This window comes from Phasianus colchicus, chromosome 10 (genome assembly GCF_987193195.1).
Source record: "Phasianus colchicus chromosome 10, bPhaCol1.hap1.1, whole genome shotgun sequence".
NCBI lineage: Eukaryota > Metazoa > Chordata > Aves > Galliformes > Phasianidae > Phasianus > Phasianus colchicus.
The window spans coordinates 19,245,243-19,259,024 of NC_143445.1; the positions used below are offsets into that span (position 1 = coordinate 19,245,243).

General features: G+C 41.5%; 1 protein-coding gene across 1 annotated transcript in view; it reads right to left on the minus strand.

Moving 5' to 3' along the window:
* The window catches only part of PPM1L (protein phosphatase, Mg2+/Mn2+ dependent 1L), an 89,791-nt gene that overhangs the window by 25,919 nt on the left and 50,090 nt on the right, over positions 1-13,782 (minus strand). The window contains exon 2 of the mRNA XM_031603712.2: positions 2,545-2,719. Coding sequence (XP_031459572.2) covers positions 2,545-2,719 — 175 coding nt within the window. The remainder of the gene's footprint in view (positions 1-2,544; positions 2,720-13,782) is intronic.

Genomic DNA, 13,782 nt, shown 5'->3' on the forward strand with positions numbered 1-13,782 from the left:
TCAGCAGAGAAAATATTCTTGCACAAAATTAATCCAGCCATAGCTACTCAAGAATGCCACTTTTTAAACGAAGGAATTTAAAGATTACGAGAGGATTTGTATCCATCTGTCACATTTGGCCTGCTTTCATTTACAAATCTTTCTCAGTCAAACTTCACTAAGAATCCTGTCAGCAGCTGCCTATTTTTAGATGAACTCACTTTATTTGGTAGTTTCAAATCTAATGATTTCCTTACAGGGAAGATTTACAAAAAGGGGCGTTAGAACATTGAGTCCATTGAAGCTCCACTTTATTAATACTTGCATGCTGTGCTACCAAGGCCGAATCAACATGCACAGTCGTACTGTTTTAATCCAGCAAATGGATGTAGCAGAATTCTACACACATACACACACAAAAGAAAAAAAAAAATAAAAAAGCATTTGCAGCCTACAAAATGATGGAGTTAGGATACCTAACCAGAAAAATTAGCTTAGATCCATTTTGATGAGTGCTTTTCTCTCTAGTGCACCTATAAGTACAGCATTTAAGTACAATATCCACCAATTTTCTTTGAAAGAACTCGCTGATGGAAGAAAAGAGGAGTAAAAATGCTCTCCTGAGAAGAGAGGACTTCAGAACCACTTTGGAAATGGCTGAAGCAAAACCCAACCAGGGCTCTGTGTGCCAAGACAAGCATCCCAGCCAGCAGCACTGCCTGGAGCCCAGGATGGGTTTTGTTCATGGCTCACATCAGCTTCTGTCAGACAAAACTGTGTTTGTCCCATACACAATAATCACGGGTATCTCACTATTTTGATTTTAAAGACTGCTTTCCACTTTTTGTATTTACTGCCAGCAGCTTCATCTTTTCATTAAATTGACTTTGATACGGCAAAACATTAATAAAATACATCACCAACACAACTGGCCTGAGACTGAACAGTCTGAATAACTGGAGAGCTTGGAATCACCAACATCTGCTGCAATGGCTCGAGCAGCACATTCTCTGTGCTAGGATCACAATCAGATCTTCCTTCCAGAGCAGGTAGCACCAGTTATATGTTTTTAGTGAACAAGTGAGATGATCAGACTGACGAGCCACCGCCATCTCAGTGTTTTAACCTCTAGAGGTATCTCTAGCTGATTAGCAGACTCAAATTCTGGCTTTTTATTTACAGCGAGTTGCATCCTCTCTCAGTTTTGAATGCTGAGACTTTACTAAAATGCTTATTTACATAGCTTCACATTTCTGCATGATTGCTTTATTGTATGATATGAATCTCCAAGTGTGTTTGGAGCAGTTTAGTCTTTATTTTCTCTATACAAACGTGCAGTTTTCAATACAGGAAAATGCTATCTTTTTCTCCTGACAGAGGTTGGTAATTTTCTCCACTGTTTTTTTCCTTCCTAACAAACTTCAATCAATCAAAATGACTGGAGAGATGAAGTGACCAAATCAGCGTGACAGCAAAGGATCTACACTGTTCATTGGACTGGTAAATCCTCGTTAAAAAATATAAGCAACAGAAAGCGACAACTTTAAAAAGCTTATTTTTAAAGCATCATTAAAAACTGGAGATACGTGATGAAAAATATACCCTGAGCCCCTGGTTTAACTGTGCTGTCCTTCAAGAACTCGTATGACGCACAGCTCCTTAAGCACATGACACATACAGTCTGCAAAGGCACTGCAAGTTGCTTGAGAGCTTCTGAGATCAAAGCATTTTAAGAGAATGAGGTGCATTTAGTGGGTGACTATGTGAAAGGAGCTGATGAATTAACAGAGTATTGTAATTGTTTCAAGTCACTAAAGCTCACAGCCCTGCTAGTACCCAGAACAGACACTGCACATGGCATTTTAAGTTGCTTGAGCATTTGAGATCAAAGACGCTGATAGAGAGCAGGAGTCTGAGCAGCAGACTGAGTATCCAAGTGTTCTGAGTATTCTCAGCACTACATTGAAAGCACAAAGTGACACACCAAAACAGTACAAGCTTGTCAATGCTTGCTTTTCCAGAACTGGGCTAAGGCTGAGAAGCCAGGGGATGATGTGTATAGCAGATATGGGTGGCTATTTTGGAAGATCAGCAAACTCCATCCAAAGCATCTGTTCTTTTCCCTCTGTAATCATAAAGGAGACCTGGCATCAGGACAACTGATCCCAAAGCTAAAGGATCCAAAAGCTAGGACACTTCTAACTACTTTCAAACTAAATGCTAGTAAAAAGTATTAGCTATAATTACAAACCCTCAGGAATCTAGACTGTCACGACACAATCATCAGAGCCCTGTAATTGCACTAATAAAATGCCTCTGACATTTTACCAGTTATCTATTTTTGTCTATCCACAGCCATCATGACACATTTAAAAATCAGACTTTGTGACCACCCAGTCCATGCTAAGCGAGCTCAAAAACAAGTAAGTTGTGAAGAAGAATCCAGCAATGTGCAAGACATCCATTTGACAAAAACATTTTAACAGGCTTCACGATCCCTCTAAAGACTGGAAGTGAACAACTTGCTTTTAGTAGCACATGACTTAGAAAGAAGTAAAGACATACCTGCTTCGTCATAGGATACAGTCAATTTTTCCAGCATTTCTCGATCAATTGATAAAATCTGCTGTTCCAGGATGGTCTGATAGGACATCACACTGTTCTCCTTGTCCTTCTCATAGTCCTGAAGATGTTGTTTCAGGACTTCAGGCAGGCGGGACTTCACATACTCTGCTGCCGACTATGTAGAAAAGAAACAAAGGTTTAATTAGCACTTCTTCTTTTGAAAAGCTTCATGTATGTCCACAGCATTATTACTAGTATTGTTTTCAGTTAAAGCACTATCAAATTTAACAATCCATACAATAGAATGCTCTTAATAGTACCAACTCCATAGTGCTAAAATCAACAGGTCATTTATCTGCCAAAACCACCCTGCGTGCCCAGAACTCCCATGGATGCAGGGATACAACAGAACAAATTCCTCTGAGAGAAAGCACAGTCCTACTCTCCTACAGCAGCATGTACAAGTCATGGCTTCTCCTTAACAATGTGCTATTTGATTGTCCATAAACAGCAAACTGAGAGACACAGAGTAGCTCAAAAAGTTTTAATCTTGGTCTCCTACATTCCCTGGGGTTGCGGTGGAGCACTGAGGCATGAATGGGATTTAGGCTTTGATGCTCAGCTTTCATAGCCCTCCCCACCTGCACTGTCATTCAGTGCAGCTCTGCTAGTTTGTTATATCTCAGCTGATGAGCTCCGGCTACCTTTCTGTTCAATACAGGATAATCATGTAATGTTTCCCAAACAAAGTTAACGGGTAAAAACAGCAGTGAAAATACATTATAAAAAGAAAATAATTTTCCTTCAGCAGGAAGGTTATGGCAGTCCAGAAGCAGTTAATCATGCCTGAATAGGAACATAACACAATACCCACATTTCTTCATCATAAACACAGTTTGAAAAGAGTTTTTAAAATATCAAGTGAGCGAATGGAATCCCTTCACCTGCTATTGTTACATAACCAGGCTTGGACAGGGAGACTGCAGATGTATTACACATCCACAGAAAATTCTTCATTGGTCACACAGACAAAAAATTAAGACCATAAGAAAGCAGAAATTAACACAAGGTGGCATGGTTGCATCAGTGTTACAGAGCAACATGCAGAAAACTTACAGGGAAGTAAATGAGAAAAGCATCTGCCTCTGGACAGTTGCCCACCTGCCACCATTGCTGCTCTGTGCAGCACGAGGCACCGGCAGCTCCCTGAGAAAATGATAAACACAGCATTGCTTCAGGCCTGGGACTGACCACAGCCCTGCTCAGCAGCATGATCTCCTGGCTCTATATTTAGTTTGCCAAAGTCAATTGCTGATTAAGTCACAACCTTAAAATATCACTGAAGTTGCATTCAATTGATCTGCAGGCTAAGCCATATGAAACGAATGAAATTATTCTACAAAAACCAAACAAACTGTCCACATGAGTACAACATATTTAATGTTACAGTTTAATAGCTGTTTCCTTCCAAAGGAAGGCCAAAAGACACACTGTACACTAATTATTTAGTCCACGTTCAGGCATTTATATTTAACGTTTGCTTTGAGAAGAGGCTTCACTCTGCAGGGGGTATTTTTGTACTCTCCCACTGCAGCAATTCTGAAGAGCAGAAAGCAGAAGAAGAGTTTACACACATTCATTTTCCTGCGCCATCTGAGCAAGCACACCAGTGGCTGTAAGCGCTATCACTTCTGACCCAGAGACCTCACCACCTGAGCAAAAGCCCAGAGACAGATGGATGGGAGCAGATGGGAACACAACCAGGACCAAAGGCACCGGCTGTGAGGAGGCAGCCCCAGTGAGGCACCTGCAGCACAGGGCCGCCTTCATCACCGACATCAAAACACCCCAAATCCATGGAGAAACGCTGCCCAAGCGCCTTTTCCTGAGATGCTCACTTGTCCAGAGCTCCTCCTGCCATGCTTCAGGGGATGCCGTTGCACTGAGTGCTTGAAGTCATTCCCAGCAGCACTCCTGACCCAGAAGAGATACATGTGCACAATGGGTAGACATTTCCAAACATATGTGCAGCAATTACTTTCCTGCTGAAGTGTTACTCTGCCAAGCAGGATGCAACCAGCCTGGAGCCCAGGGCTGCAGGTAGTTGGCCCAGCCTCAGCCTTGAAGGAGAGCAAGCTCATGGGGCTGAGACTGATCTGAATATGGATTTGAAAAGAATTCTCAATAGATTTTGAGATGTCTGCCTTCCATGCCACAGCTAGATATTGAGCTGTAAAGTAATGACAAAATGGATATGAACTCCTCAGCGTTTATACAGATTGCCTTTAAGGTATTTCATTCTACAATAGCAATCTATTATCTTATGCACCTACCTACAGTGAAATAACTCAAGAATCATAGAGTCACAGAATCATTAATGTTGTAGAAGACTTGCAGAGCTTATTCACAAAAAGTCATTTTTTTCTCCACAACGCTACCTGTAAATCACATCAGGAAATGCTGAAATCCCTCGCTGTATCTCATTCTGGATCTCCAAAGCACCCATTGCCCTCCAGTAACTCCCAAATTTGCCAACATTTATAATCAATGAGAAATACTTATTCTAAGTATTTTCTTTCTTTAGTTATGCCAAGTGTCACCCTTTGCTCTGCTTTCTGCTGGGAGCTCCCTTATATATGGAGAAGTAAAGGTCTACACAGGTTAATTAACAACTTCTTTGTGAAGCCACTTCAGGAGTCAAGTGGCAGCTCCAGCAAGAAGTCTCCTTACACAGCTACATCTCACACAAAAGGAGCTGAATATTTGGTGTGCGAGAAAGAGCCACTTCTGTAAGAGAAAGTCTCAGCCTCGGCTGTTTTACTTGCATTCTACAGGCTGCTGCAGCTCAACACTTCTCAAGTTTGGAATTACCAATCTGCTCAACCTGTAAAATTCAGGCTTCCACCAAAGCAAACTCATGATCCATGCATTCCTGCCACCTGAAATATGTCTTCAGTGGATGAGCAGCTGCCCCATATGTCCCATAAAGCTGGTGGTGGCCAAACAACAACTGGGGACATGCAGCCAGAGGGTCTGCATCCATTGGCACCCTGTGAGCACACAGGAAGAGACCAGAGTGCCAGCATCAAATGTGATGATGGTGGGACCAAGTGCTAAGCAGGTCCACGCCCTATGAGAAAGGAGTGCTACAGAAAACAGTGTGGGAAGATGAGCACAAGTGCACATATAGCAGGTGGAGAAGCTAAGGAGATGGAACAGCTGTGAGCCATAACACAGATCTCCAGTGCAAAGAATGGAAGATGAGGACTTCCTTGCCTGAGACCTGTGCTCTTCGTTGGCTGCAGTGATTTACAGGGACAGGAGGGAAACTACAGATGTCTGACCTTAATACTCTTGAGACAGTTTGTCCTGTTTACCTTGCTGCTGCAAACATCCAGAGATCACAGGAAAATACAGATCCATTTTAGAGAGCGGTACTGCTGGCATAGCATCTACATTGAAGGATTACAAACGAGATCAAGATTCTTCTGTCACATCTTTCTACCTCTTCTTGTCACTGTTTGAGGGCCACAGGGCCGCTACTACACGCTTCAGAGACAACACATCAGGAGCTGCTGGAAAAGGGGCACCTTGCTCACCTCCTGGTTCAGCTGAGGGAAGGATTTTGAGAAGGAAGCACACACACGGTCAGAATGTAATCATGAGGATGGAAACAAGTGGAGACTGGAGTAAAAAATGACTTAAAGCTAGCCAAGGTGGCAAGAAAAGTTTCTGCAAGTCCATTTGTAATAAGAAAAAGACAGGCAAATGTTGGTCTACAGCTCAGCAGAGTAGAAAAGCTTTTGACAGATGATGCCATAAAAGCTGAAGTGTTTGCAGTCTCATTTTGGTTACAGTATGACTGCCTTTACTTTCATGCATTCAAGTGGCAGTTTATATCAGAGGAAGGTAACCAAAATTGTAAGACAAAATAGGGAAAGAATACATTAGGAAGTGTTTGTAAAGATCAGGGTTTTCCAGCTGGCTGGGCCAGATGAAATTAGTTCAGCTGTAGGTGGCTGACTGAAACAATTTCTTTAACAACTTCTGTCTCTGAAAATTCACAAGAGGACACTATTTGGAAAGGGCAAACACAGGGGCTACTTTTAAAATAGGATAAAGGAAGAGAAGTGGAATAACAGAGTAGGCAGTTCAACTTCGGTGCCTAAAAGCGGAATAAAAGATCAAATGATCTCTATTATGAGAAAGCAGCAAGAACTGTAAGGCACAGCCAGCAAAGTGCTTCTCTCAGGGCATGCAGGGACACAGTAGCTTGGTTCCCATCAGTGCAGACTGGGGAGCAGCTCAAGGACTCCACCAGAAGTACTGCTGGAAATATGCGATGATCCCACTTGAGATTTCACATTCCGTATTTTGGACTTGAACTCCTTAGCAAGGATACTTTTCTACACATGTTTTTGGCTAATATCTTAAAACAAACTGATAAACAAAACCTAAAAATCCACCATGCCACAATTCATTACACAAAGAACAGTGCCCTTAACTTGCTAGATATCTTACAGTAAGATGAGGTCGTGGACAAGAAATGTATTCCAGTCCATTAGTGATTTTTTTTGTAGCAGTTTCCTGTTTATTTCAAAAAAGTACACTACAAAAATACATTTTAAATAAATGTTTATATATATAAACTCAAATTGCTGGGATGAAGACACATCACCTCAAGTCAATCTACCTGCGCACACTTCCCTCTGACACACAGCAGCCTCTGCTGCCAGGGCCAACCAGGACAGTTCCACCAGCACACCCCTCATGCTGTGCTCAAGCACACTTATTCCCACTTCACCATGGTTACAAACCAAGCAGCACAGCCCTAAACCTTTAAGAGGTTTTTCTTGACGCCTCAGTGCTCTATTGGGTGCTAACTGCACACAGAAATGGTTACGGAGCACTCTTTGGATCCCTGCCTTGAGGAGAGCTTCGCTCAGGCTGATGCTGCTCTTTCATCAGCAAGAACCACAAATAACTCCCATGAAGTCAGTAGAATTTTGCTATGCCATATTCCTTGGACAAAGGACATGAGTCTATTAATAGTTACTCAGAAGGAAAACATGATAGCAAAACATAATTTACTCTCAAGAGGATAATGCAAGGTCTACAAATGGCACTGGGATGAACATTCTGCCCTCTATAGCAAGGAACTATTTAAAGAACAAACAAGTCAAACGTAACTCATTAGCAGTGTTTTCCCACATAAACTTCTGGTGTGCTTAGCCCACTATATCTATTAAAAAGTGCCTTTTATTTTTTTTCCTCTGAAATGACTATTCAAGCCAATAACTTGCGATTGATCAGTAAGTGTCCTAGGAAAGCCAAGCCCAGAGTTTAACCAAGGCTGGTAGGAAAAGCATGACGTCAGAAACGCTTGCAGGACTCAGGCATACTCTCTCAGGACTTTCAACAGCCCTAAGAACACCACTGGTATTTTGCAATCCATGCACAATTTATTTCCATAGCAGGAGAAATATTAGCCTCACAAACATCTTTAGTCAATCAGAGGCTGTATAATCATGAGAAAATTAACCTGATTCCAAGGAGATGTATAAAGTTCAAATTAGTATTCACACTGGATTGTCAGAGATATATTTAATCTATAATTACAGTAATCCACAGCTGCTTCAACTGTAGAAAATAATGAATTGCCCAGTGAGAACCGGTGCCCATGAAATGGAAAGCAAAGGCCATCTGTTGTGGAGCTTCCTCTGATTTTGTGCTTTGAGCACAGAGAGCTTGATCTCCTTTGACACAGCCTATATGTGATTTATGGCTGCAAGCCCTCCAAGCAGCCATATCACCAAACAGAAGGAATAAAAATAAAAAGGATAAATGATGATGATTTATGGCTTTACATTATGTATTTAAGTTTCTTCCCTAAGACAGCACTCGTCACTCACTTCTTAAATAGACTTATTTAAATGTCCTGGAATGAGAAGCAAGTAAGTCAACAAAATTTGTAATGTAAAAATTACACGCTGTGCTCTGCCTCCCACTCCCCCCTCCATCAGTCACACATAAGAATGCATTCTCTTACGTTGAGCAGCACTTGAGTGCCTGCATGGGGCTCATAATTCTAGGACATGGATCAGAAGAGGTGAGAGTAAAGGCAAAACCATCATTTTCCATCTTCTGCTTAGGGAAGGGACAGCAAAATACTTGAATAATTCATTTTTGAATAAATAATTTTTAATTAATTAAAATTACCCCAAAGTGCTGCATATGATAGAGTCAAGCAGTCACTCATTCCACAGACAAGGAAAGGAACTGAGAGCAGACACTGACCTGTCAGAGATGGCGCTGTAATTGGCAGAGCTACAAGGGCTGCTTCGGAATCTGGACGTCTAATTGAAAGATTAATTCTATCAAATCAAGAGGGAGCATTATGATTATCTCGTCTGACATCTTGAAGCAGAAGGACCATAGAACTTCCTTCTCATTGCTTGAATAAGCCATTTAGAAAAATTTTCTACTCTGAAACAGAGACAGAGAATCTCCTATTGCCCTTGGAAGTTAATTATCCTTACAGTTAGAGGATAATTTCACATACCAAAGAAAATGTTCACATTATTTCCAGCCTGAATCTGCTATTATCTATGACTTTCCAACACTGAATCAAGTAAAATGTCTGCTCACCTACCTTTCCTTTTCTCATGTAAATACATGCAAATTGATCAAATCACCCCATTATGTTCTCATTGATAACCTAAATAGATGGAGCTCATTGAATGGCACATTGTTAGTTGTCAAGTTACTGTGCGGGCTAACCAATCTTTTCGAGCACTCCTGATCCCCCCTGTTAGCTGCAGTTCTCCAGCTCTGCCCTTAGTGGTGCTGGGAGCAGTGCTGCAGTGCGATACCAAACCAGCCCTTCACTACCCCGTGTAGAACGTTTCTTGCTCTCCATTGCCATGAGATCTCATCCTCGGTGCAAGCACCCCTCAGCCTTCTGCTGTATTAGCTCTACAGCCTTTCAACCTACTGTACTGAAAGGCGTGCTCTGTGCATGCTTTCACCAAGCAAATGTATCCAATTACTCTGCATTTTCAATTGACCTTCATTATTTATCACTATCCCAATCTTTGATACAATTATTACACCCCAATCATACAAGAGCCAGGAGGGTTTCCTTATGAATATACCTACTCAACAATGTCTGCTCAAAATTGCCATGAAGCCTATCATGTAACCTGAATTTAATCCCTTTAACGTACACCGTGTACATTAAAGTACATTGATTTGAAAGTATTCAAAGCAGCAAATACATCAAGTCAGAATACGTGTCCTTCTTGTATGTTTTGGTTTACCATCATTACAATTACTATCAATGATCACAGTGAGATCTCCACCATGGAGAGGAATTCTATCTCCAAGGAAATGACGTCCACTCCTTAATGAACAGAGGGGCAGAGGCTGTTCCTCCTGGTGGATGTGCTCCCCTCGGGGGGACCTGGACATGCTGGAGAATGGGCCAACACAAATCTCATGGAGTTCAGCAAAACTGGGATGGTTTTGCCCAAAGTCAACAAAGTTCAGGGAGGCCTTATCCATGTGCACAAACACAGATGATGGAGCCAAATTCCTCTCAGCTGTGCACAGCGAATGGCCAAGAGACAACGGGCACAAACCAAACTACAGAAATTCTACTTAGCTACCAAAAACACAAGGCTGCCTCCAACCTCAGCCCCTTCAACACGCTGTGAAACCTTCCCGGGTAACTCAGGAGGGTGATGCTCCACCCAGGTTTATTCTGGGTCTTTTGACAACTGCATATGTGCACAAAAAAAAAAAAAAAAAAAAAAAAAAAAAAAAAGCTTCAGTAAATACATTAAGAATAATGAGAATAAGCAAAGTTACTACCCTAATAAAAGCAAATGCATTAGCACTTAAATTGCACATGCATGGATACAAATTCTGAATCCTAATTGTGCTGGGAAGCCAATTATTATTCATGTTCTTTTTAGGAGAAGAATTAAGATTAGTAGGTAAATTAAAGTGAAAATTACCACAGACAAAGCCGTAATTTTATAATACTCCGGGTAGTTTTAACTAATAAGAAACTGAAGCTTATTGCAAAAATGATGTATTTCAAAAGTCCTGGAAGACACAGAAAAAGACAAACGATAATTACAACTTCCATGTCCACTTGGCCGTAAGAGACTTCACTGTTTGGCACACGAGACTGACATCTGTACTTACCAACAGGCATCATTTAGCTAATGGAACAAAGAAAGAATGCTTGAATTAATTATTAAACATGAAGTATGAATGTCAAGGTTTAGCCCAAATCTAATGATAATGGTTATCAGTACTAACGGAGGAGTAACCAAATATTGAATTAGGAAACAATTAAAAAAAAAAAAAAGGTTTAAAAGTGCATGAAAATACTTGTCCACCATCATTTCATACTGCAGCAAAATCTGGGTCCCAAACTACAAGTCATGGTCAGAAGGTCAGAAGTGATCACCAAATAGCAACGTCGATACTGCATTTGCTGAAGATCTGCCAGAAAGAATTTCATCCAACAAGGAGAAACGGAAACATTTTCTTCTATTACTACAATCAAATCTAAGCGGATCAATTTTTTTTTTTATGTTGGTGTAAAAACCAGAAGCAACAGAAGCAGAGAGATAACACTGAAAATAATGGTTGAAATATCATTAAAACAACTAACTTTACAAGAGTATTGAACTGCTCTTAAGGCAAGCTGGGCAGCAAATGTTGCTTTGTACAGAAAAATACTGCATGCTGTGTTGTACTGAGCTCATCAAGTTTAACAAAGAAGGAAAAAAAACCCCACCAGTTTTGCAGAACGAATGCAACTTTGTGCAACCCCTGAGAAAATGATAATTAAAGCTTGGGGACTGTAACCTTGCATCAATACAGCTATTTAAATGCCTTACAGGTATTTCTGTGCAGATGCTTTTGCAAATGGCAGTAGGATATAAGAAGGTTTACAAAGAATCAGGTTTTTACCAAAAGCCTTCCATTCTGTTACGTGCATTTAGTGAAAAGTGTATTTATAGCCTATTAGACACATTAAATAGCAAGAAGCTTGCTTCTTTCTTTGACGTTCTCCCTCTCCAAGCAAAGGGAGAGCGAGTGTAGTGGAATATTTCAGTCTAAATGGTCTCTCCTGATTTAAAGACATCACTTTCTGCCAAGCAGAAATCATCAAAGGAATTAGAAAGATTCAGCCTGGGCTGAAACACTCTCAGAATTAGTTCATTACGCAGGAGACTGAGAAGATTCTATTTTTACTTGCTTATCATTTTACCAAAATCCAACCATCTGGTCTGAAATTTATTAGCTATTTGAGATTCTTACTCTAAAAAAAAAAAAAAAAAAAAAAAAAAAAGTAGTCTAAACAATCACAGAATGAAATTAAGGAACAAAATTCTGCTTTTCCCACTGTAGAAGTCACGTTTGGGACTCCTCAAGTACCATCAGCTTGGCAGTACCCCAGTCCCTCAAGCAGGGTACAACCCAGATGCAGCTCATATGGTGCCCACACTGCTTGGGCTGTCCCTAGGAAGGAGCAAGGCATGCTGCCAGGTGCAGAACGGAGAAGCGAGCACACAGATACCTTGTGTGCACCAGGGAACGTGCATTTCTAGCCATACCCAGTGCAGAACCGTACCACTGCTGCTCGAGTCCTCTCTGCTGCCTGGCTGCACAGTGTGATGTGTGCTCAGAGGGATGCTGGCTGGGACCAGAGCTCACTCCAATCCTGACCAGTTGGGTGTAGCTGCAGCAGTCTGTCAGATGGCTCACATGGAGCTGTTCTGTACTTAAAGGCTCTCACACGGAAAGGCAGGTGCGCAGATGCCCGTCTGTAAGGCACTCCTCAGGGCTTAGACTGCAGCACGAGGTACATGCAAATCCTGCATTACACTTTCAGACTGTGGATAGGCATTGGTCGTGGTGAGAAGCAAATTTATAAAGATTGCTTTTAATGTAGTCTAAAAAAGTAGAAGAAAGGTTTTGAAGCACAGGATCAGCCATGCACCGATCACTGGCTGCTACCTTGGGTGTGTTTTCCCCCAGAGCCAGAGTACCTGCAAGGCTCCCACTGCTCCTTTTCACAACACGACACCAGTCCTGCCCTGATAGAGCTTTCACTACACAGCCTAATGCTGGAAGCAATTCTCAGGCTTTCATTTAGGTCTCCATTTCTTCTATGAGTGACCTTATGAAAATTCTGTATAAAGAACCACGTGTATAACTAACCCCATGCTACATCCAATGCTGCAATGAGAAAGAGATAGGAATCAAGATAAATGACTTCACTGTGGAAAAAAATGTATTTGAAGTCGCAGGGCCTAAGGGTTAATCCAAGCTCTGTGGCTGCGTTGTGCTGCACCATTTGCTCAGAGGAACCCGGGAGATTAATGAATAGATGACAAAACCACAATTGGTTCCAGCCCCACTCACTGCGTCCCACTGCCTTTTCAAAAGCTGTGACAAACAGTGCACACAAACAGTTAACGGGGGAAATGTGCCCGTGTCTTCTTTAAACGATTTACCACGGGCGCCTGATGACATTTTCCTTTAGCCATGTATATGGAAATTGAAATTTGTGAAGATAATGACTTTGAGACTCAATGAGCTCTGTTTAAATGCAATTATGGTTCTTTTGCTTAGGTTCTCTCCTCGCTTCAGATCTGAAAAGGCCACTGTATTGACCCGTGTTGCAAATAATGAGCACGGAGCTAGCTAGGAAAGTGCTGCATTCACAGTTTGTGTAAAACTAATCCAACATCATTCCAGAATAGAAGGGACTTTTGTCTGCCCTCTGTGTGTGCTGGTGTAATAACAGGCTGCCAGGAGAGGGATTGCTTTTGCCCTTCATGTGGGTGGTAAGGAGTTGAAACACAAGATCATGGCACAACACACCCTTAAGAAGGGTACTGTGTTCCTAAATGCACGAATAGAAAAGTAACATTTGAGTGTAGGACTTTATTATGGAACTGTTAATGGAAAACAGTGTCTAGCCAGAGAAAGCCAGGTCAGGCATTCCAACAAAGATGCACAGATGTGCCTCCAATTCCTTACTGACAGAGAGATTGGACTGCAAACCCTCTTTCTAAAAAGAGGAGAAATAAGAGAAATTTTTGGTAGATCAGTAACTGATGAGAAAAAGAATGGCTTTAGCAGCCCCTCCACCCAATACACTACAAAAGGTGTCTCCTTCGGGGTTCTGTTTTCTTTGCAGCATTGTCTCTC